We start from the raw sequence: 25,841 nt of genomic DNA, 5'->3' as shown, positions 1-25,841 counted from the left end.
TTTGAAGATAATGGCAAAAATCAAAATGCTCTTGTGCATTCACCTAGCCATTTGTACATGAAATCAGATCATACATAAGTTATATCTAAAACTTTTCCTTCTACATTAGTACATATATTTGAAACTCCTAAATGAAATATAAAAGAATATACATATAAATATATATTTATGTACATATAAGTGACAGCACCATGTCACGTTCCTAACCTCTTAACACCGCATTCAGAGCAGAACTTAGAAGTTTCTCTCAAGTACGGGGCCCCACATTCGTCACAAAACTTTGCCGGGCTGGATGGCTGACATATGATCAATTTTAAAAGTTCAGTAAAGACACAGGTTGAAAGAAAAAGATAACAAATAAATCCTCCTGAGCCTTTTTCAAACATTCACAAAGCTATAATGAAGCCCTACTTTGTTTTCCATAAGAAAAAGCATCAATAAAGATTCGAGAAAATTAAGCAGGATTCATAGATAGTTTAAGCTCGTGAGGATACACAAAGATTTTAATAAAATATACAATGAAGGAAATGGACCATTATTCATTCTGATGTAAATATAAGGGACAAAAAGATCACATGAATTGAGACATTGAAATGACATACTGGCCATTGTTCCTGACATAATCACAAAGCAAAAACATTCCCTCTTAATAGATTGGCAGTACCAGTTCACACTCACAACATCACATTTCAACACAAGAAAACATGTGAATGCAAAACTCTGATAAAGTATAAATTACACGAAAAATAAAAATGCACAGTAACACCTCCCTAAAAATATTTCTCAATATAACTCGCTGTTGAAAACAAAAGCACGCACATACAGACACAAAGAAATCAAAGGAGTCCTATGGTCAAATATGCTTTTAGGGGACAGATAGCAGGTTATCCAAGGAGTCCTATGGTCAAATACGCTGAGCTACTTTTGACCAACTTTGTTTTGGCTGGCTATAATAATGGAAAAATAGAAGTCCACAAATAGGTTGTATAGATGTGCTTGTTCTACACCAGCAGAGCTAAAATTTAACATAATATCTTATCTTTGAGGGTAACCATGCCACTAGCCATGAAAATAAAAGTAAAACTTATGATATTCAAGTAAGTGCTATCATAATTCATAGTGGATGGAGGAATAATCAAATTAATAACCCACCAGTACATGCAAACGCCCCCCAGCATGACCACCACCTGTGAGCGGTTGTAAGGATGCCATCTGTTGTGATATGGTTGGTTGATGAGGATGAGAAATTTCAGGCAAGTGAGAAGCTGGAGCACATTGATGACTGTGAGGATAGTGGGATGCAGGGTGCATGTGTTGTTGATGATTCTGATGAACTGGGTGAAATTGGGGCTGATGCGAAAGATGTTGCATAGGATGCTTGCAAATGATCTGCTGCTGATTTTGTGGCTGCAAAGAGGGATAAGAAACGATAAAGAAATTTTACAAAAGAACAAAGAAGGATTCTATATTGAATGCCATAAATATATCAAGAACACATTTGCAAACGTCTCAATCACAACCATGGCAATCTAATAGCATTATTAATATGAATATAGACAAAGATTGATTTTAGTTGATTTCTGAGTGGTGCATGTGAATATAAATCTAAACAGGATTTGCTCTGAATCATGAAGTGAGCTAAAATGAGGTGAACTCCACATCTAGGCCCTGCCCATTATTTTAAAAAAAAAATGGACACAGAAATCAGTCAAATGATTTTAACCAGCCTTAACCACTTCAGAATCACTTTTTTATTCAACTATGGAATGCATGATAAGGTCTCAAATTAATCTCTTGTTCAACATGTAGATATGGCACGAGTCTTCAAAGAAGTGCTGCTAAACATTTTTGTCGTTATACTTCAGATTTTTCCAGCTCACTAACTACTCTCAGCACAGCATCATGACATTATTTCATTCCAGCTACAGTTAGGGCTGTCAATTTTTTACATGACCCTCGAAACCAACACGTAGTATTTCTTTTGATAAGTAAAAAGATATTTTATTGATATTGAAATAGGCATAGCCCAAGTGCACAGGAAGAATAGGAACTAGAAACTGATATGTAATATTAAGGTTGGGCATAATCGGGGTTAAGGTCAATTAGGGTTGACCCGAATTTGACCCTGTAAATAATTGAGTAGTATTGAGTCAACCTGTGGGTTCATGGGTTGACCCGATCATCCAAAAGGAAATCGGGTTGACCCGATTGACCCGCTACATATTTCTAACTAGAAATTGAGTTTTAAATGGAAAAATAGAATTCATGTTTTAATTATATTCTTAAACGTTTCTTGTATAACCTTTGTCTTGTTATATGGTAGTAAGAATGTTCAAATATTTGTGAATCTTTTTCATTCTTGTTTTTCTTTTTAAATGGGTCTTGTGGGGTTGACCTAACCCCAATTGATATACAGGTCAACGTTAGTTATTTGGGTCGGGTTCAGGTCAAGGTGTTTGACCCGATTAGTTATTCATGTCAAGTTCAAGTTGACTTGAAATTGACCTGACTCTGATCCGACTCGACACAATTGACAGCCCTACGCCACAACATAACTTCACTCACATAAGTTTGGCCGTATTAATGTTAGGCCATGCATAACCATTAACCCTGGTGGAGCATAATTTTGGAGGATCAGAACTCCAATTTCAGGTCCTGATCCACTGTACCCATGAGACAAGTTCTATGGAAGTTGATGCTAAGCAATAGGGGTGTAAAAATTAACTAGAAAACGGGACCGGACCTGTCCAGTTTTGGACCCGTTCCCTTAATTCCAAAACTGGCTGGTACCGGTCCGGTTTCAGTTCTATGCTTTTTAGGGCCGGACTGGTTCACTATATTATATATTTTAAATTAATTTTTTTAATATTATATATAATATTTTTTATATTATATATAATAACATAAATTATAATTATATATAAAATAATGTTATTATAATTTATAACATAAAATTTTAATCTTAAACATGAAAATTTATTTGATCATATGCTTTAATCATAAAATATATATATATTAATAACATTTTATGGCCTAATAAATTCTCAATATGCTCTTTTTGATAAGTACATTAGTAAATTAGTAATACATTACATTAGTATATAATGTCTATTAATTACAATTTACATTTTATGGCCTAATAATAATAGTCTAATACTATATTACTATTAGTAATATATTTTAAGTCTATATATAAATTACTATATAAATCACTATACTACATAATTATATATGAAATAATGATATAGTAATACTAATACTATCACTATCAATGATATAGTTATAATAAATTAAAATCACTATAACAAATACTAATACATAGTTATTCTAATCACTATAACTAATACTAATATATATATTAATACTATTAAAACCGGAAAACCAGACCGAATTGGATCGGAACGGGTAAAACCGGAGGTACCGATTTAAGAGGATAACTTGTGCGTAATCGATTTTCGAAAATGCAAAACCGGTGCATGATAGTTCGGTCATAAATTTTGTCCAAAACTGGACCCGTTACACCCCTACTGAGCAACTACAAGTATTTGCTAACCTAATTCGAGGCTTATTTTCCAACCATCTCTTTAATGAACCTTGTAGGATCTACAATATTTCATGCAAACAGAATATCTATCAATCTAAACACCTGAAATTAGATTTTTAGTTGGGTCGACAATCATGCAATGTCCTATAAGCAGGGCAATAAAGTTGTTCATGTTAACATCGATTATAGCGACATTTCTGGACCAGTGACCAGAAAGGCTTTAGCACTAAAGCGAAACAAAAGAATGGAGAAAAAAATGAAGGGGAAAGGAGCAGAAAACAAGTACCTCCCAAAGGCAGCTTGCAAAATTCATGTTTCAGAACAATAAATAGCCAAAACTTTTATAGGATAACTAAAGCCAAAAAAAAAAAAAACATACAGTGCCTATGCATGGTGAATATAAACTAGGTATCATTTTGCATTAAAGAGGCCCACCAATTAAAAAGAAAAAAATTGATAAAATCAAAAGTAACATTTGGGGCAGAGAGAGAGAGAGAGAGAGAGAGAGAGAACTAATCGTTATTTTGTGAGGCTCTGGATTATCGTCACAGAATAACAATGTGTCATTTGCAAAATGGAGATGAGACACTAGAAATTAATTGACATCCAATTCCTTAAATTTGAATTATCTAGAGGATGATATATTTCGATTCAAAAAAATCCTAAATAGACAAATAGGGTCCCAAATAAGGATAAGAGATACAGCAGCTGTAATTACCAAATGTTATACCTACTTCATATCCTAATTTGTGAACAAGCACCAGCTCCCATTCCATGATGCGGCCAATTCTTTCCTTCTAAATCTTTCAATTTTTACTCTTCTATTTCCACATTCTTCTTGAATTCTTTCTCATACTAGTTGTAGCCTGATCATGAGGCTGAGCTGTAGGTCAGTACCAAGTTCGTGGCTAACTAGCCTTTCCATGGATCAAACTAGATCAGTCTGCCTTCTCGTTATCCAAAAGAAGAAAAAATAAAAATGGCTAGGCACATGTTTCAACTTTCCTTTTGAACTTTTTAATGAAATATTTTATTAATTAACAAAAAAGTATGATTAAGGTTTTGTGGATAAAGTGAAGCCATGAATGGTTCCCCCAGTTTTGTATTGGCAAGCAAGTTGAAAGAAGTAAAGAAACAGGAGGAGTTGGTTGTATTCAGAATCAGGAAAGGTTTCTATTAAATAAATTGTGGTTGTGATGGGATTCCGAGTGAGCTTTATGCATAGAGGAGGAGAAAATATGATATTGCTAGAGAACTGGGCCACACAATCCTTGCCGAAAAAGTGAGTTGGAGACAGATATCTAGCACTATGGTGAAAGGAATGAGACAAACTAAAATTTTCCATCGTTTGGCTAACTCGAATCAAACAAAAAATACTATCAAATCCCTAGTGATCAGCAGCTCAATCTCAACAGACCCAAAAAAGTAAGTGAGCATATCATACATTTTTACATATGCCTTCACTCTAAATAGTTGATTTGGCGACGCAAGCCATATGGTCTTAAATTTGATGCTGTTGGAGTGGAGGAAGCCACATGGATAAAAGGAGAGTTTGAGGAAAGAAAGATCCATAAAGTCATGCATGCTCTGAATGACAAGAAGGCAGTGGGTGTGGATGGATTCTCTAATGCCTTTTCATAGATGTTTTGGAAGATGCTCAAGGAAGATTATAAATTCCATGAGTTCCATATTAGCAGAAAGTTTGAAAGAAGCCTAATGCAACTTTTATAGCATTTATTCCAAAGAAAACAAGCAGTGGTGTGGAGATAAAGGAATTCTGTTCCATTAGTCCAGGGGGTGGTGTTTACAAGATTATTTCTAAAGTCCTAGCGTAGAGGATGAAGGTAGTGCTCAAGAAGACGATAAACCCAAAATGCATTCATAAGGGAAGATATATTTTAGACACAATCCTAATTGCTAATGAAAGTCTTACAAACGTATTTTTATCAAGAATGTCATGTAAATGAGATTCAGAGTAGGCTTACAACCATGTGAATTGGGATTTTCTGCTATGCTTATTGAGGAGATGTGGTTTTGGGGCAAAGTGGTGTCAGTAGATAGCAGTGTATTTCTACCGTGCATTTCCCCATTCTGATCAACTGAACAACATCTGGCTTCTTCAGTAGTTCTTGCAGTCTGCATCGAAAGGACCATTATCCCCTTTGCTCTTTGTTGTGTCAAATGTTAAATGCAATGGTAGATGGGGGACTCTTATCAGATTTTTCTGAGGCAAAGGAACTTGAAGAACTGCCAATACTCCAGATCTTTTTCACAGATGAGACACTGTTGAACCCTTGAGTTACTCCCAAGTGGCTTGGCATGTATTAGGTTTTGGGTTTAAATCTGAATATAGATTCACCTTAGACTATTACTATTAGCAACGTAAGGATTTATTAATTCCCTAGAGGGGCTGGGGTCTAAGCTATGATTCAAACCTGACTTGAGGGTGTGCCTGTAGCTTCCTGCTGTCTAGGCCCCTCTTGTCTGTTTCCTAGCAGGTAGAGTGCTGCTATGGTCACGCCCAGGTAGAGAAGCCACTTTTGGTTGCCCCCTCCTACCCTTTTTTATTCAGCAAAAGAAAAAAAAAAAAACAATTAACTAATCAGTGAGGATTATTCACAGGAAAGGTGAACTTTATTGACCCTAGTGGATCCACCTTGTCCTAGGTTGGCATTGACTAAAATGGTCCCATGCTTTCTTTCTTGGTCAACCAATGAATTTGAACCAGTCAACTTGATCTAATACCAATGGTTAAAATAACATAATCATTTTTTTAATTTAAAGTTAAAATAACATAATCATACAATCTAAAGGTATCTTTTTATCCAATCATTTACCCAAACACAAAAATTAATACAACTTTTACAAACTCCAAAACAAAAATACTCTTAAAAACTTTACCCGTCCACTTTCACAAACTCCAATATAAAAATTATTTTCAAAAAATCTTACTCAAGTTTTTCTCTCCTTTTCCAAAACCCAATCTCAAAAAAATTCTCAAATATTCTCCAAATCTGTGTAACCAAACATACCCAAAACATAGCAACAATAATTTAATTTCAAAAATTATAAATACCTGCTGAAAATGCTTTGTATTATTTGATTCACATATTCCACAAGATGATAAGCAACTAGATTTTTCTCTCTTTATTCCTCTTTATAGTTCCATTCCATAATAAGTTTCTAAACTATAGGAAAATAAGATTTCTAACTATGTGGAGGACTTACCGTTTGAACTCCTTCCCTTTCACTCTAATTATATTTCAACGAAAATGTTGTAATCTCAATAAACTTAGTGGTCAATCATTAGATTGGAGCCTGAACATGATAATATTATGGACTATTATATATCATTTTATACAAGTAATTTTGTGTACTATATATCTAATCTACTTTAACAATTTAACACGCTACTTAGAATTGCAATGTAATGACTTATACGTTATTTGAACAAAGGTTGAGAGTTGACTAATATACAAAAATACTTTTATTTCAATTCAAAAAAAAAAAAAAATTGTGAACTATTTCATCTGGTCTTTCATTTGTAATGCCATATAGAACAAAAAACAAAGAATGGGTCAGTCTCTTTAGTTCTGTGCATCACGAATTTCATATTAGCACATAGGCAGCCCACAGCAAGTCATTAATTCATTGTTGGTGGGAAAATATAAGCTTTTTTTGTATGTAAAAGAAGATCAGCTCTATGAAAATGGAAAACCAAAATGCATTTTAACAGCAAGTTCTAAACCAAACAGACCATTGATGGCTGTATGAAAGTATGAAGTAAAATGTATTTTAGCCCTTTTTTTTTTTTCTCAAGTAAGGTAGTGCTGGATTCAGATCCACTACTCTGTAAGAGATGTGGTCGATTATTAAATAGAAATTAAAGACTAACACATAGAAAATAGACAATAATTGCTTCTTAAATAAATTCACTTACAGAGCGAAAACCTTGAGCAGTAGCCAATGTAGAGGAGTTATCCGTGATGGGAAATGCCTGAAAAAACAACAAAAGTACAAGAAGTTACATCTACCTTCAATTTAGTCAGTAAGGCACAGCAATCAAAATGTCTTACAATCTACTTAGTTGAATTGTCAATATTTTCTATAAAATCTCTTGTCACTATGCAGAAAACAAAAAGTTGAATGACATATCTTTTCTTTTCATAGCACAAATTTTGTTAAAAGCACAGTGGGGTGCAACCCAAATACACAGGAAGTGTACAAAAGGATATACCCTTCTAGCACAAAAAAGAGCAAAACTCCTTGAGCTCTAAAAGATTGGAGACTTCGTAGCCGGTGTAAGCAATCAACCAAGCATAGAGATTGTTCAGCTTGATGGCTTTTAATTCTATCACCGTCCTTTCATGACAATTAAAGGATCAGACATTGTAATCTTGCCAAATACACCACATTAAACTCAAAGTGACCATCTTCCAAGCTTCTGCATTATTAGGGCCAATGCAAGGAATCCACCAACATGCCAAAAACTCCACCACATGCTAGGGCATAACCATTCAGACCCAGAAATGCAAAATACCTTCACCAATAAGCTCCCAGTGAACTCAAATGCGACAGAAGAAGATCTATGTTTTCCCGATTTTGCTTGCACATTCAACACCATTCCATTACCACAATATGCCCCTTTCTCAAGTTATTCATTGTTAAAATCTTTCTTAGAATGTGCTTTATTTCTCCAAATACACTTACATGGAAAAAAGGAGTGAACTAGAGGGGCAAACCCCTTGAAATAGGATTTGACCTCAAAGATTCGTCTCATGGACGAGGTCTATAACACCCCACTCCCCACGATTAAGAATAAATCACTTTTAGAAATTCTGGGGAAACTAGAGTGCTACTACTGAACTTGAATTAAAATATTTTTATTTTATTCTAAAGGAAGCACCAGGTACAAAGATTCTTATAATAATTAAAGTTGTTTTATATTAAATACTGAAATCATAAGAGAGAGTTCTTGAAAGCATTTATTAAAATTCTCAAAGTCTGCGCTATAAACTTAAAATTTCTGTACATGATCCAGGCCATTGGTCATGCCTCCCTAGACCCTGGACTAAGACCCGTCTTGCAGCTCTACCTTCATAAATATTTTGACCTGGAGTGGTTTAAAAAAATTAAAAAAAGTAAAATAAAAACTAAAATGAGTCGATGACTCAATAAGAAACCTATCATAATGTAAACATACTTAACATAAAGTTTGTCATAAAAGATTTTATGCCGAGAACTTAAAATCATGATTTTTCATACGTATGCTATGACATGCATGACTTATTTGAATTAATTGACTTGTTTGGCTGATTTGAATTATCTAACTGTTTTGACTGGCCAACACACTTAATCCTGTGTGCAAGGTTGTGCACTGGTCCAAGGGGAACCGCTGATCTAATATGATAAAATACTATGGTGGACCAAGCTTGAGTCCATGGCTTGCACATCCTGTAATATCCGCTCCTTCTCTCTTCTTCTTCTTTATGAGCCTCGATCCACGTGTCAAACTTTGGTGTATGTGCTGAGCCTTGTTCTACGTGTCGAGAGTCAGTCTATCTGACGAGCCTCGATCTACGTGTTGAACCTTATCCTACGTGTTGTATCTCGATAGCGTGTTCTGAAAGTTATCCTGCGGATTTCAAAGTAAGATATTTTAATGCTTACGGATATTTTAAATATTATGAAAATATCTATAGAAGATATTTTCAGTATTATTAGATAAGCTTGTTTTTAATGTAGCACAATTATAATATTTTAATGAGCTTTAAAAATATTATAATTGTGGATAATTACTTATATTAAATATTTTAGTTGTTTTAAAATATTAAGAGATTTAATTTTACGTTGAAAACTCTTATTCAATTTAAATGATTTTATCCTCTTTGAGTAATTAACGATACTTTATCATTTTAAATAATGATGAAGAAATATTATTTTAAATAAAACACTTACGCGTTTTCAAATCAATGTTTAAACTTATCGTTAGATCGTTTTGAGGATCCCGAAGCGTAGGACTGAGATTAAATACCCAGCTTTTTTTTCTTTTCTTCCTCACTTTTTCTTTTTCTTTTTTTTTTCTTTCTTTCTCTTCTCTCTCCCTCGTGCACGTCCAGCCGTTCACTGTGCATGGATTTCCTCCACCGTTCGGTTGAAGCTCCCAGCCGGCGCCACCTCCAACCGTCGTGCCCCACCTCCCACATCGGCCTGACCCTCCCTCACCGGCGAGCTCCACTGCACCGGTGGTGTGCTTCACCGGCCACCCAATCTCTCTCCTTCCTCCTTCAAACAAATGGGTATTCAAGCTTTTTTCTCCTCTTTGAGCCACCATACACGGCCAAATCAGCCACCAAGCACCACCAATGAATTCACCACATCAAGGACTTCCTCCCCATGTCTTTCTTTTCCCCTAACTCTCTCTTTTTCTCCGATGGGTCTCCATAGCTAGAGTTTCGGTTGCACCACTGTACGCCGCTGTACACGGCCACCCATGGTGTTTCACCACCACCATCTTATTCCTCTCATCACCATGACCTTCTCCAAGAAATTTCATGGCCAACAGAGTTGTGTATAGCTCTCACTCTCCCTCACTCTCCAAGGCCGAAACTAGCTTCAAGCAGCTGATCCGCTGCCGTGAGCCACCGTATGGCCACCACCTCGCCACCACAGCTTCACCACATCTTCATCTACCTTTCCCTAGCTTCCCATGAAGTTCTATGGTCTTCCACCACCCCAAGCAAACTCCTAGCATTTCAGATTTATTGTTCATAGCATGATGCCGCCGTGCTCCGCCACCTTTGACCACCACGAGGCCATCATGAGCCTTTCCAAGGCCACGCCTAGCTATCCTCAAGCCTGAACCGCCACTTCACGTGGTGGACAGCCACCGTACACGGTGTTACCGCCACGTACGCTCCTCCGATGCTTAACCATGACGAGCAGCGAGCGATGCACGGGTTAGCCCATCGATGGTATAACCCTCTATCTCTAGTTAATTTACATTTAAAGTAGTTGATTGGTTGGATTGTAGACTATGTAATTAGTAATTGTGGAGTTCGCTGCGTAGTTGTAAAGCGAAATGTAGTTGTGAAGTGTTGTGCCTGATTTGTAGTATTGTGTGGATTGTACTATAAAGTGTGGACATGAGATGGATGCCGTAGTTGTGATATGGTGTGATGCGTGAAGAGAGTACGCGTGGAGCGTATTCTGTGTAGTGCAGCGACGCGTCGTGTGATGTGCACTATAATAAGGTGTGGTATAGAATGAAGGGAGTACATGTGGAGTGCACTCTATGTTGTATGGCGATGCACCGTGTGGTGTGCATCGTGTTAATAGGAGTTGTAGTGAAAGGAGTACTTGTTCCACGTACTCCATGTCGCGTAGCGATGCACGGTGAGGTGTGTATCGTAGTGATGTTGTCATAGTATGGATGGAAGAGAGTTCACGTGAGTGTACTCTGTACTAGGTCGTGATACGCCATCCGACGTATCACAGAGGGTCGGATGGTATAGCAGAGAAGCGTGGAGTGTATGGTATAGCGTTGGGAAACTGTATAACAGTGTCCCGAAGCAATGGTGATATGGACTGTAGTCTGGAGTGACGAGTGTTACCTTGTGGTTGACTATGGCTAAGAGTATAAGTGGTGGAAAAGTATCAGAGCGTGCAGCGGAAGCATGATGGGTATCGTGATGTGACTCGGGATTTATCTCGAATTACGTGACGTGACAGAGGTGCATTTATGGATGCAATCCTCTCTTATTAAGTGTTGGGATGAACTTATAAAGAGCCGGGAAGTAGGAAGAGTCCTATCGACCGGGTCTTAACAAGTTGGTATTGGAGTTTGGAGCTTGTTTATACAAGCAGGCGTTTATTGGAATTATAAGTTGCTCTTAGGTGATAATAAGGGGATGAGATACTTGCGTATCTGGCAAGACAAGTGTACCAGACAGGTTTACCATATGTAATGAGTAATCTGTCCTGATCATAGTTACATGGTATTTTAGTCCCAGAGTTGGCTTGAATTCATGTAACCTAAGTGGATGGGAATAAAGATGTAGTATGGGCTAGGATACATGAAAGTAGTGATGAGTATATAGTTTAAGGTTGGAACACATGGCTCTGTATGTCAGAATCATGCGTTGGATTGTGTAAATAGAAGAACGAGATGGAGGTCTTAGTGTCTTAACCCTAAGGTGAATCACAGAGGTTCACTTTAAGGAATAAGACCCCGAAGGTTTTAGCATAGTGTAATACCCTAGTCTTACTATGTGAGTTTTTACGTCATTTTATTTTATTCCTTAAGTTAAATATATTCATGTAAAGATTTTTATTATTTTATTTAGATGGGTGTGTTTTTTTTTACTTTTATGTGGGTTGTTAAAATAAATTAAGTACATGATTTTAAGGCCTTGTAGTATTTTCTCCTTAAATCCTAAAATTTTATGATTTATGAAAGAGCACAAATGATTTCCACCATTGGATTGGTAATTGGAATAGTTATCTTCCTAAATCTAATCCTAACCCTCCATTTCCTTAAGCTTTTAATGACCAAAATTTAACTAAGCCTTCTTCTCTTGTGAACCATTGGTCTACACATAATAGATGAAGGATTTTATCTTCAAACCCATTGGTCTACACCTAATAGATGAAGGATTTTCTCTTCAAACCCATCGGTCTACACCTAATAGATGAAGGATTTTCTCTTCAAACCCATCGGTCGACACCTAATAGATGAAAGATTTTCTCTTCAAACCCATCGGTCTACACCTAATAGATGAAGGATTTTCTTTTCAAACCCATCGGTCTACACCTAATAGATGAAGGATTTTCCTCTTCAAACCCATCGGTCTACACCTAACAAATGAAGAACAAGTCTTCTTCATCTCTCTTTCCATGCTAGCCAACGCCACTTCCCTCTTTTCTTCTCCTCTTCAAGAAATCAAACTCCTCTCATTTTCTTCAAGCTTTGGACCTTCACTTCACCTCTTGAAAGAATCTAGGAGGTTAAGGTAAATTGTTTAATGCGATTTAATGTGATTTTGGAAGCTAACTAAATTGTTTAGTTTATGTTTTGATATTATGTTTTATATATATACATATATGCTCTGTTTTAAGGGATTAAGTATTTATATGGGGATGTTTTGATGTTATGTTTTGTATATCTACATATATGCTCTGTTTTAAGGGATTAATTATATATATATATAAGGCTGTTTTAATGTTCTGTTTTGTGTATATATATAATTATGTTCTGTTTTAAGTGATTAAATGCATATGTGGAGTTGTTTTGATGTTATGTTAACTAAATTAACTATTTTCTTATGTTACTCTTGTAAGGATTTGTCGAGAGGGTAGTTAATTGAGGTAACATTAAGGGTCGTCACGAAGAAAAAGGAAAGGACTGTAAAGGAATGAACGGATCGAATGTATGATGTATGAAAATACGTAAGGGCCACATGGACTGTAATGAAAATGGTACCAAAAGAATGTACGGGGCAGATTACAATACCGAGTAAGCAGTACTGGAAGTGCACCCAATGCTGCATCCTGACTGAATGGATTCCCAACCCGTGGCCACGAGCGGAATCAGGTCCAAAAGACCGCTAACCCCAGCACACGGGGCGTAACAGTGTGCGATGGGCAATGAAAGTGATAAGAATGAGCGAATGCATGTTAAGAATAGATGTATGTATGTATGTACGAATAGACTGAATGCATGAATGTACCGTAAGTAAGAAAAGATGATTTAATGAACATATATATGCATGAATGTACATAGAAATATAAATGCATGAAAAGATTCTTTAAGAGATGAAGGCAGCAATGCGTGGGGAGCTGTTTTAAAGAAGAAAGCATGTTTTAAATAAAAACGCCACCTCGAAATGTTTTCAAACGAAGATAAAGACATATGCATGCTATGTAAAATATGTATGTATGGAATGATAACTGCATGACTGGAAAGCTATGTTATTATATTTTGACTGTATGAATTAATGCTTACGAGTCATCGACTCATTTTAGTTTTTATGTGTGCTTCCCAGGCACAAGATGAGCATGACAGGTCAGGACAGGCACATCCCAAAGGGAAGAGCACGAAGGCCTAGGCAAGATGTTTCATATTAGAAGCTTTAATTATGAATTGTAATGTTTTCCGCTGAAAGCTTTAATTAGAAAAAATGAAATTTTATTTATGACATGGAGCCTTTTGTATCCTGGTATGAATGGAAAAGAAATTTAAAAGGAATCGTAATTCCCGTCGTTTTTTTTTATAAAAATCGATATGAAAAGAGGACCCACCACAAGGACGGGTGTTACACATCCATTCTAACTGCATTGGTACCAAGCATCTGAATGACCATCTGATTTATCTGATCTTTATCTTACACTTTATCGAAACCTTACGTGTGACATGCATGAGCTGTATTTTTTTTTTTTTTTTGATAAATGAAATGCATGAGCTGTATAATACATACATAACTATAATATGAGAAATGAAACATGATCATGAGTTATGATGAATGATGTGCTTGCAGATATTATAACATATGTGGAACATAAACATTGGCTTCCAAAGAACTAGCTTTAATAATAATAATAATAATAATAATAATAATAATAATAATAATATAACTAGTTAACGTATGTTAGTCTTAATTTATGATCAAGCTACTTACCTTGCAACGTTAATCCAATATTTTTGACATGAAATCGATCACGTAAACTAGAAGAGAGAAAACATGAGAGATATTGTGAGAGGATGAGGCAATCAGCTATTGGCGTGATGAACATGGGACATGCACGGTACTGGACTAGGTATCTTGGGTTCGGCTGCTGCACTTATGGAGATTTATGGTTTTTCTAAATAACATACGGAATGGAAAATATTTATAGAGAGATTTGGGAAAGGGTGCCAACGAGTTCGAGTTAGATTCGGTCACAATTATTCAAGAAAAAAATTTGAATTTAAAAACATGACCTAGTAGTTCATTCACTGTAGGATTGGTAGTGATTGAGACTATGTAGGAGACTTCAATCAGCGATGATTTTAAATTGAAATAAATTTCTAACGGCTAATCTTTAAATTCTAAAATGAGTCTAACTCATTAGATAAATCATTTTTTTTTTTTTTTGGATAGTTAATAAGAGAATTTTATTCCAAGTAAATAGACATAACCCAAGTACACAGGATGTATACAAGTGAATACACCTAAATGCAAGCTAAAACAAACCATGACTAAAACAAGACATTACAAATATTCCCGTCCCTTGCAAGATTCTTCACCCAAAAATTTAAAGTGCTAAAGAAAAACTCCTTAAGTTCCCCCATAGAACGTTCACAATCTTCAAAACATCTTTCATTCCTCTCCAACCATAGGCACCAAAAGAAACACAAGGGGGATCATCCTCCATATTGCTGCATTGCCTCTACTCCCCACAAGACCTTGCTAGCAAGCCAAGAAATCCACCACATCATAGGCATCACCCAAGCAATGCCTACCCTTGCAAAAATCTTATTCCACAACTTCGTCACCACCTCGCAATGAAGAAAGAAATGGTTAACAGATTCACCATCCTTCTTACACATATAACAGCAATCAACTAGCAGTAAACCTCTCTTCCTCAAATTATCCGTGGTTAATATGTTCCCAAGAGACACCAGACAACAAAAGAAAGTAACCTTGCCTTGGCCCTCCAAATACATTTGGATAGTCTTTAGCTCCCTGACTAATTATGGATGTATTGAGTAGAATCTTAGAGGTAGAGGTGAATGGGTCTTTTTTGTCTGGATTTTCAGCAGGTGGTACTTCATTTGGGAGCATCAATATATCTCATCTTCTCTTCGCTGACAACTGACAACACCTTAATCCTTCATGAGCCAGATCCGAATCAAATTTGTGCATAGAGAGCCCTCTTACTTCGTTTTGAAGTTGTTTCCGGTCTCAAGGTGAACTTGTTTAAATCTGAATTGGTACCGATTGGCTTGGTAGATCATATCAGAGACTTGGCTGAAATCTTGGATTGTAAGTTTTCTTCTTTGCCTATGAAGTACATTGGTCTTCCATTAGGGGCCCCTCCTAAATCCAAGGTAATATGGGATGGTGTTATCGAAAAAATAGAGAATAAATTGGCTAGTTGGAAAAGGATGTATCTATCTAAAGGGGGAAGAATCACTCTCTTAATATTATTATTATTATTCTTTTTTTTTTATATAAGTAATAAGTTATCTCATTGATATAAAGATAGGTAGAGCCCAAGACACTAGAAGTATTACTAACATAGGAACTCCAACCTTTCTGTATATACTTCCATAGCCCCACTCCATAAGCCCCCCAGCCCTCTTTAGAACACCAGCCCCCCCCCCCCCCCCCCCCCCCCCCCCCCCCCCCCCCCCCCCCCCCCCCCGGGTTCATTTCCATACTTCGTGTCAATCACCCATGTCCATAAGGCTCCCCTCTCATAGTTATAACGCCACAACCATTTACCTAATAGAACCTTATTGAAATCCCTCACATTACGAACTCCCAAACCACCGTCTCTCAAAAGAGAGCAAATGTTGTCCCACCCCACTACGTGGAATTTAAACTCATCACCTATTCCACTCCACAAAAAATCATACTGAATTTTCTCCATTCTCAATACAATGTTAGTGGGAAGGGGAAATAAAGAAAGGTAGTATGTTGGAAGGTTTGATAAAGTGCTCTTGATAAGTGTGATCCACCCCCTTTTAGATAAATACAACATTTTCCACTCAGCCAGCCTCCGCTCAAATTTTTCTAGCACCACCTCCCAAATTGACTTAACTTTGAAATGAGGTCCCAACGAAAGACCAAGGTACTTCAAAGGCAGAGAAGAAACCACACAACCCAAAAAGTTAGCGAACCCCCTAATGTTGTTTACATCACCAACCGCAACTATCTCCGTTTTAGCAAGGTTAATCTTCAACCCAGATATTGCTTCAAAATAAAGTAAAATGGCTTTCAAAGATTGGATATGCTCTGCATTTGCCTCACAAAATAGCAAGGTGTCATCTACAAACAAAATGTGAGAAATAATGGTAGAGCCGTGGATATCTCCCACAAAGAAACCTGAGAAAAACCCACCCTCTACTGCAGCCGACACCATTTTACTTGGCGCCTCCATTACTAGAACAAACAAGAGGGGTGATAATGGATCACCTTGGCATAGTCCTCTTGAACTGTTAAAAAATCCCACTAGATCTCTAGTTACCAAAACAAAGAATTGAGCCGTTGACACATAGTGCCTCATCCATTTCCTCCATCTTTCCCCAAAACCACATCACCCTAGCATATATATCAGAAAATCCCAATTAACATGATCATATGCCTTCTCCATATCTAATTTGCAAATAATACCTGGAGCTCCCAACTTGATCCTACTATCCAAGCATTCATTAGCTATAAAGACCGAGCCCAAAATTTGTCTCCCTCTCACAAAGGCATTTTGTGACTTAGAAATAATCTTCGTCATGACCGTGCCCATCCTGTTGGCAAGAACTTTTGAAAGCATCTTATACACACTGCCCACAAGACTAATCGGCCTGTAATCTTGGACCTCTCTTGCACCAGCCTTTTTAGGGACTAGAGCAATAAAAGTAGCATTTAAGCTTTTCTCAAATTTTCCATAAGTGAAAAATTCTTGAAAAACTAGCAATACATCCTCCCTCACCACTTCCCAACAAGTCTGAAAAAAAGCCATAGTGAAGCCATCCTGCCCTGGAGCTTTATCCTTATTCATTTTCCGGATAACTTGATGTACCTCTTCTACTTCAAATGGTCTCTCCAACCAAGCCGCACCATTTTGATCAATAGCCTCAAAGACTAACCCATCAATAGTAGGCCTCCATGCATGAGGTTCCGACAACAAATGTTCAAAATGGCCAGCCACATGCTCCTTTATAACAACTTGATCAAAGGAAGCACTACCCTCTATGTTCATGGACTCAATGGAGTTAAACCGCCTATGTGCATTAGTGATTCGGTGAAAAAACTTTGTGCATTTATCCCCCTCCCAAAGCCACAAAGCCCTTGACTTTTGCCTCCATGAGATCTCCTTCATAAGGGTCAATCGTTCAAGTTCAGAAACTACTTAATCTTTTTTGTTGTTCTCATCTCCTACACCTTCCAAGATTTGTAGTCTTGAAATAAGCTCTTCTTCTGTGACGTTACATCTCCAAATACCTATTCATTCTGTATCTTCAAATCCTTCTTCAAAGCTTTCAGCTTGTAGGCCAATATATTGCTCGGATTGCCCTCAAATAAGTATGAATTCCACCATTGTCTAATCAAGTCCACAAACCTAACCGTTTTTAACCACATATTCTCAAACTTGAACGACCTTCTACCCCCTTGAATACCACCACAATCTAACATTACAGGGAATTGATCAGAGCATATCCTCAGGAGCCTTTTTTGGCTTAATTCTGGGTATTGTAGCTCCCACGAGGGAGAAATGAGAAATCTGTCCAGTTTTGACCATTTCAGGTTATTAGACGAAGTAAATTCACCTCCCATTAAAAGTATGTCCATCAAACCTAGCTTAAAAATGAAATTCAAGAAATCCATCACAGCTTGATTTTGTCGTCCCTCCCCTAATCTTTTGCTGGAAAATCTTATCACATTAAAATCCCCGCCAATACACCAAGGAGCCTCCCACCAAACACTTAGGCCAGCCAGCTCATCCCAAAGCAACCGCCTCTCACCATCCAAGTTAGGACCATATACCCCAGCAAAAGCCCATAAGAAACCATCATCTATATTTTTTTAAAAACACCCCCAAGTATTCTCCCACAAACTCGTCAATGTTCCCCACCAGCCTCTTATCCCACATAACCAAAACTCCACCCGAGGCCCCTTTCGAACGTAAGTATGTCCAATCTTCAACTTTGTTTCCTGCAAACAAATGATATCCACCTTCCATTGCCTCAATAAGGCTCTTATTCGAAGGCATTTATTAATCTCGATTAGCCTCCAAACATTCCAACTCAGAATTTTTGGCTTCATTTAACAACTGTCCCAGCTCTTCCCTTATTTCTACCACGACTTGACTCAATAAGGCTCTTATTCAAAGGCATTTATTAATCTCGATTAGCCCCCGAACATTCCAACTCAGAATTTTTGGCTTCATTTAACAACTGTTCCAGCCCTTCCCTTATTTCTACCACGACTTGCACTCCCCTCATTTCCATCATAATTAATGGACCACGCCAACCTCTTCAACTCCCTATTTGTTTTAGACCCAGCACCATGTTGTCCTGCCTCAAGGCTATAATCAATGCCTTAAACTGATCTTCTTAACCCTCACACGAAATCCCCAAACAACTTTGCAATTCTTCTACCTTTTTCAATACCCAATCTGGAGCAACAATAGGAGGGATCATACTTATAGGGATAGGATCCTCTCCTACTGACTCCTCCCCCTCGTTTGAGTAATTACAGGGGTCATAGAGCATCAACTGGCCTTCCCCATCTAACTCCCCCTTATCCAATGAGTCCCCCACTTTGTTGAACAACTAGAGGATCTACTCGTACTCCCTCCAAGGGTACCATGAGCCATAAAAGCATCACACCACCTTAACTGAGCCTAACCCAAAGATATTGATAAATCTAGAGGTGTCCCAATGCTCGTCGGAACTTTCTATGGCAGTAACAGCTCACCCTGAGCCACACCCGAGTATTCTTGTTCAGAAATGCACAATTCGAGACCTTCTGCATCCACGATTTCCCCCATCTCCACTTCCGGCAATTGTACTACCTCTGACAGACCACCACCCATGTCACCACAAGCCGTCATCCCTATCTGTGTAAGACTCGGGCCCGGTACAGTAATTTCAGGCTACACCCTCACACCCGATAAGTTCAAAATCGGGCCTTTCTCCTACCAGACTTGGCCCGACCCATAAGCCACCTTCTTCCCCTTCCAATCCGTCTCTCCTTCAAGGCCTCCACAGCTCTTCTTCCCTTTCTAAGGCCCACTCACCTGAGCCTTACCCAACACAGCCACACCCCTCTTTTAAACCTCACTTGGGCCACAGACCACACCCAAACCCAAGCCCATCCCTTGTTTCTTCTCTACACATTGTATCATCCAAATAATATTATCTTGCAGCTTATCTATCTGACATTTCATCTCTTCAAAACAAGAAACTCACTTTCCTCATTCGGACCGACATCCACTCTGCCACCTTTCTCTCTTGCTTGGGCTCCTACACTCCTTTGCAGGCCTACCCCTTCTCTCGAGCATGCCGCAGTGTCAGAGTTATGGCAACCCATGACACTTCCTTGGGGAAGCAGAGCCTCCCTATACGACCGAAATGGTGGTTGCTGTGGTGGTTGGAATACCAAACCACCTACACTACCAGCCTCCCTCATAACCTCTCCACCAACATCCTCCAGCCCTTCCCTCCCTATCCTCTGGTATGAATATTATATATATCAATAGGAGTAACCAAGTACACTGGACGTATACAAGAAAACACCTAACCCATACTAGAGAGGCCCTAATCACCAAAAAAGCCCATGAAAAACTACCCAAAATACATCAAGCCCGAATTGGAATGGAACACAGCTCCCCATCCCCAACCCCAACCCCTTGTTTCCTGTAATACTCTACCCGAAACTCCCTCTACAGGATTGTCTTCACAATGCCCTCCTTTTAGTCTTCACAAGCTATCACTCTCTTATTAAAAGTACATTATCTAACGTCCCTACATACTACTTCATTATTCTCGATTCCAGCTGGTGTGGCTAATAGGATGGAAAGTTCCATTTGATTAAATGTAACCACCCCCGCCCCCCCAAAAATCCCACCTCAAAAAAAAACCCCTCTTCAATATTGGGAAGGTTTGGGAATTAGAAAGTTGAGCATTTTCAATAAGGCCTTACTCAGGAAATGGTTGTGGCGCATCACTATGGTTGATGCTAAATTTGGAAGCATTTGGGGAGGTTGGATTTCTAATGAAGTCTGTGGATTGTATGGTGTGAGAGTATAGAAATTTATTAGGAATGGCTGGGAGGATTTCCTTCGTAATTTCAGATTTGTGGGGGGGCATGGAACAAGGGTCAGATTCTGGGTTGATGTTTGGTATGGTGATGTTGCTCTCAATGAGGTTTTTCCTTCTCTTTTCAAAATTGCATTGCATAAGGAAGCCTTTGTTGCCGATTATATGGACTCTTTGAATGGTCTGTTGTAGTGGAATGTGTCATTAATTAGAGCAGTTCAAGATTGGGAAGTGGGAGATATTTGTGATTTCTACAACACCTTGTATGCATTGAATTTGGAGGGTGGTGTGGAGGACAAACTATTGTGGATACACCTCAGGAACAATAATTTCTCAATTAGATCTTTATACAATGCTTTGTCTACCCATTCTTCTACTGTTTTCCCTTGGAAGTGCATTTGGAAGTGCAAAGTGTCCCTAAAAGTTGCTTTCTTTGGTTAGTTGGCCTCTCACAGGAAACTTCTAACCAAAGACAAGCTGAGGAAGCATAGATTTTTTTATAATGGATTGGTCCTTCACGTGCAAAAGGAATGGTGAATCAACAGACCATCTACTTCTCCATTGTGATTGTGGCAAAGGCTCTATGGGATGAAATCTTTGTAAGGTTGGACATTGGTTGGGTGATGCCAAAGAGGGTGGTGGATCTTTTGGCTTGTTGGTGCGGAATATAGGGAATTCGTCAAGTAGCGGGTGTTTGGAAGATGGTAATATCTTATGTGGTATATATGGAATGTGAGGAATGGAAGATATTTTGGGAGGAAAAGAGGGGGGGGGGGGGGGGGGGGGGGGGACCTGCTATTGTATTAAAGGGGGTTAATTTTAATGACTTGTTTGCTTCTTTTTTTGTTTGTAGGTTGTAATTAGGTATTTCACTCTTGTATACACCTGTATAAATGGACTATGCCTAATTATGAGGATCAATAAATTTCTTTATAAAAATAAAATAAAATCCTACATGCAAGCATTTTGGAAGTGCAAAGTGCCCCTAAAAGTTGCTTTCTTTGGTTGGTTGGCCTCTCACAGGAAACTTATGACCAAAGACAAGCTGAGGAAGCATGGATTTTTTTTATAATGGATTGGTCCTTCATGTGCAAAATGAATGGTGAATCAACAGACCATCTACTTCTCCATTCTGATTGTGGCAAAGGCTCTATGGGATGAAATCTTTGTAAGGTTGGACATTGGTTGGGTGATGCCAAAGAGGGTGGTGGATCTTTTGGCTTGTTGGTGCGGAATACAGGGAATTCGTCAAGTAGCGGGTGTTTGGAAGATGGTAATGTCTTATGTGGTATATGGAATGAGAGGAATGGAAGATGTTTTGAAAATAGAGAACACTCATTTGGGGGGGGGGGGGGGGGGGGGGGGCTGTCTTCTATTGTATTAGAGGGGGTTAATTTTAATGACTTGTATGCTTCTTTTTTTGTTTGTAGGCTGTAATTAGGTATTTCACTCTTGTATACCACCTGTGTAATTGGACTATGCCTAATTCTGAGGATCAATAAATTTCCTTATTAAAAAAAAAAAAAAAGTCCTACGCGCAAGCATTTACGTCTTATCTCCCACACATCCATCAATTTTTTCTACCACCCTCCTATGCCACATGAGCAAAATCTCTCTGAAAAAATCCTCATTTGAGCCCATACAGCACCAATCCATGTGTTGGCATCCCCACAAGCTTCAAACAATAGCCCTAAAAACAACAGCCAGCTTAGTCTCCTACACACAAACAATATTTGTTTCAATTCCATGATTATATTCTTGACAAGCAAGCAGTTATCCATCTCATTCAACCCTCTCAAATTCCAAGACAATCTTTGGCTTCATCCACTAAATATTGACCCCCTTTCCCTATACCTTTGCCTCTGCTAGAATTACCATTCTTGTGATCATAACTAACAGGCAATGTTGACACTTTTATTTATATGTATGGCATGTTAACCATTTTAATCCATGATTTCCCCCCACCTTAGATCTTATCAGATTTTTTTGGTGACGTCAACCACCAATTGCAGTAAAAAAGACATTAAATCTGCTTCAAAACAGAAACATGATAGACCCACAAAACTGTAAAAGCCTTTTACCTTCTCTAAAATCCATTCAATGGAATCAAGTGAAGGAGGTACATACTCTTCTAGAATAGCAAATGGACTACATTTAATAGGGTTCATAAAGACTCGATCCTTTCCCAGAATACAGCACCATATCAGAGAATGGAAGTCCCATGTCAGCTACACTTCTCTGCTTACAAATTTCTGAAACACAAATAGAAGCTAGAACCTCACAACAATCCTTCCCCTTGCTCCTCTCTGCTTGAGAGTCATTTTCCAAAGTATCATAAAGCTCCCCAGATAAAGTATCTTTCTCCTAATGTCTTATGTTATCCAACTAATCCTCATCGAATGCCAAAGGCACAATATCTATTGGAAAACCACCTGGAGATACATCCAAACAAGGAAGTCCTTAATGTATGTGCACATAAATTCATCATCAATGTATGTGCACGATTCTGTGACTCGTGCAAGCTCCAGATACAGAAAAAGATCTGGAAAATCTTCAGACTTTGAAAAGAGGAATCTCCAATATCAGCTGTACCAGTGAGAATGCTGAATTGCTTCTTCTCATTCTTTCTTTCTTTCTTTTTTCTTTCTTTTTTTTCTTTAATCACCTTTACATGCAGTCCAGGAAAAAAAAAAAAAAAAAATCAACCATATAATTTCCTAGTGACATCTTTGATGACCCCTTAATGTGACATGTAAAATGAAACTTACAGGCAAACCATTGATGTTAGACACTGAGTTTGTTGCAACACGCCTATACTTGTGTCTTGGAGAGTAGAACTTATAATCTCGAGCAGAGACAGCTACCTCATTACGACCAGTCAATCGTTTAAACCTGCACTAATGAGCAAAAACGTCATAAATATATAGGCACACACAAAAATAGCAAAGCGTAGGTAACCCCTTCTAAATATAAGAAAAAATAAACCTACAACATACCACTCAGCATCCTCAATAGGCATACTATTTGGCTTTTCAATAATAACCAAACCATTGACTACCACAAAACGAACTCGCTTCTCTTCTTGTATTACTAATTCTGGAAATCTTGTCCTAGTTTCAACAGAAGTTGCCAACTCTCTTCTTTTGAATGTACAGGGTCCTGTTGAGCAAAGTTTAAAGATGCAAATGCTAAATCTGGAGGTGTAAGAAAGAAATATAACAAAAGAAACCCATTATCAAACACTATTAGCAATAAATGAGAAGCACAAATACTATGCTAAAAATAAAACAAAACAAAGTTCCAAGCAAAGGTTTTTAATCCCAAAGGTACATTGAAGGAGGAAAAATGAAATACCTTTCTTGGGGAATTTCTTAGCCAGCCTTCTATACAAACCACCAGCTGCCTCAAGGGCTACTCCAATGGTCTTCTCACGAATACCATTCAAGGAAGCAAGCCTAATATTTACATCAGCAACTAAAGTTTCATACATATTTGCCACATACATCAAGGGTAATGCAAACCTCGGGTCGCCTTCATACTGAACCTCTCTCATCTTCCTCTTATTCAGTTTATCTTGTCCAGACTGAACATTATAGTCAGCCTCAGAATCCGCCACTTCAATTACATTATCATGTATAAAATAATCCACAATAATTTGTAGAAATCTTGCCCTCGCTGATTCAATAGGTGAAACATCTAGTTCAAAATTCAACAACTCAAATCAACCAGCCATTTTAGGCACAAAAAGTCTATAGAATTCAATTAGAAATCCAATTAAGAGTTTCATTTTTAAATCAATTGTACCTTCAACTGTCAAGCTATCATAGGAACCGCTTGAAGGCCCATTGTTTTCAAGTCCAGAGCGATCTTCTTCAGCTTCTATGCTGTGAAGCGGTAAAGAGTTCCTATACGATTCATGCATGCAGTCCTAAAAGATATATTGCATAGATTTAGCAATTTGCAAAACAACTTACACAATCGTATGACAACTATTGAATCTTAAAGCTTAAAAAACTCCTTAACATATACATACCATTGCCACAGACTGAGAATGCTCGCCTGTCTAATACTTCAAAACAATTATTATTATTATTTGATAAGTGATATAATCCTTCAAAAGAATCAGTAACTTATCGGGACTCCTCATATGGTCCAGTTTAATCTACTACACATCAATGTAGGACTTAGCACAGGTCCGTACGAAACCTTGACATTCAATACAATTATGGTATCGCAATCTTCCCCACAAAATATCTTATGTCAGGAGCACTACAGTGCCCCTACACTATATAGCGTTATTAAATGGACGTTTTTACCATTCATCACGAGTTAAAGATGCACTTGCTACACCTGCGTGATATCCCAAAAACCTACACGACTGACGCTCCTCTTGTAATTGCTCATATAAAGGAATTTCAACGAGTGCACACCCAGTAGGAGACTTGACACATTCCCAGTATCTGATCCATTACCCCATCTACTCGTGTCTGACTTTTAAGCCCAAGCATGACTACAAATTCTCATCAACCAACTCCGTCATCTAATTTCCTTATTTATAAACAAATTATTTAAAGTTCGGAATAAAGTACACTCTGTTAACTCATTTCCGTTCTTTTCTATCGCAGTTTTGCTCTATTTCCGTCAGCTTCTCAGAAATCATACAGACAGCCATTACAAATAAAAAGAAAAAAAAAAAAACTTAAAAATAGATATAAGATACTCACAACGGAATTAGAATCAACATCGTTGTCCAAGCTATCTTCTGTGACGGCTTCCCGGTCAACGTCGCTGATGGCTTCGATGTCGGCAGGCCGAGCATCAACGGTGTTGAGGTCATGCAAAGGGCTTCCGATGAACGAATTCGCCGATCTCAGATTGTAGTGCTGCACTGGAACCCTAGTCCCCATACTCTTTCTCTGACACTTTTCCTGGTTACTTCTATACCGAAGAATGAAAATTTATTGCAGATCTAACCCAGGCATGCACCCTTCAATCTTCTTCTTCTCCTTCTCCTTCGTTTGGATAAGAGTTTGTTGCCTGAGAGGCAGAGAGAGAGAGAACAGTGGGAAAGGTTGAAAGGTTTTGGGGCAGTGGGTTTGCTTTGGAAGACGAAGGAACTTCAACGGCTATACAGACTGAGAGGAAGAAAGACCGTAGCTGAGCTTTCGGAATTCCAAGCCTCACTCCGATCTCCACACCAAGCTCCAATGCCACTAGGGTCTTCACAACATACTCCGATACTGCGGGTGTTAAAGATATTATGATGGCAACCTCACC

The 25,841-nt window shown here is 38.0% G+C and overlaps 1 protein-coding gene across 3 annotated transcripts; it reads right to left on the bottom strand.

Moving 5' to 3' along the window:
• LOC122310567 (uncharacterized protein At2g02148) lies at positions 1-25,841 on the bottom strand. Of its 3 annotated transcripts, none has more exons than XM_043124548.1 (8): positions 25,289-25,835; positions 24,369-24,492; positions 23,919-24,260; positions 23,561-23,723; positions 23,333-23,456; positions 7,485-7,541; positions 1,153-1,407; positions 1-296 (listed from the first exon to the last, which is right to left on the bottom strand). In XM_043124548.1, exons 1-8 carry the CDS (start codon positions 25,469-25,471, stop codon positions 195-197), a joined length of 1,350 nt encoding a protein of 449 aa, XP_042980482.1. In that variant the 5' UTR covers positions 25,472-25,835; the 3' UTR covers positions 1-194. The 3 variants fall into 3 exon arrangements, with proteins under 3 accessions (XP_042980482.1, XP_042980484.1, XP_042980483.1); XM_043124550.1 differs by lacking the exon at positions 1-296 and adding an exon at positions 5,980-6,103 and having other exon boundaries at positions 1,271-1,407; positions 25,289-25,839; XM_043124549.1 differs by lacking the exons at positions 1-296; positions 1,153-1,407; positions 7,485-7,541 and adding an exon at positions 22,626-23,229 and having other exon boundaries at positions 25,289-25,841.

Source organism: Carya illinoinensis, chromosome 5 (genome assembly GCF_018687715.1).
Source record: "Carya illinoinensis cultivar Pawnee chromosome 5, C.illinoinensisPawnee_v1, whole genome shotgun sequence".
In the NCBI taxonomy this organism is placed as follows: Eukaryota; Viridiplantae; Streptophyta; class Magnoliopsida; order Fagales; family Juglandaceae; genus Carya; species Carya illinoinensis.
The sequence above is the reverse complement of the archived record's forward strand: the minus strand, read 5'-3'. Positions and strand labels throughout refer to the sequence as shown.

Excerpts from the sequence above, each read along its gene's own strand:
- LOC122310567 (XM_043124548.1), bottom strand. The coding sequence starts at position 25,471 with ATGGGGACTAGGGTTCCAGTGCAGCACTACAATCTGAGATCGGCGAAT. Across the intron at positions 23,724-23,918 it reads TAAGAAATTCCCCAAGAAAG|GACCCTGTACATTCAAAAGA; the intron begins GTATTTCATTTT and ends TTTGCTCAACAG. Across the intron at positions 23,457-23,560 it reads CCTATTGAGGATGCTGAGTG|GTTTAAACGATTGACTGGTC; the intron begins GTATGTTGTAGG and ends TCATTAGTGCAG.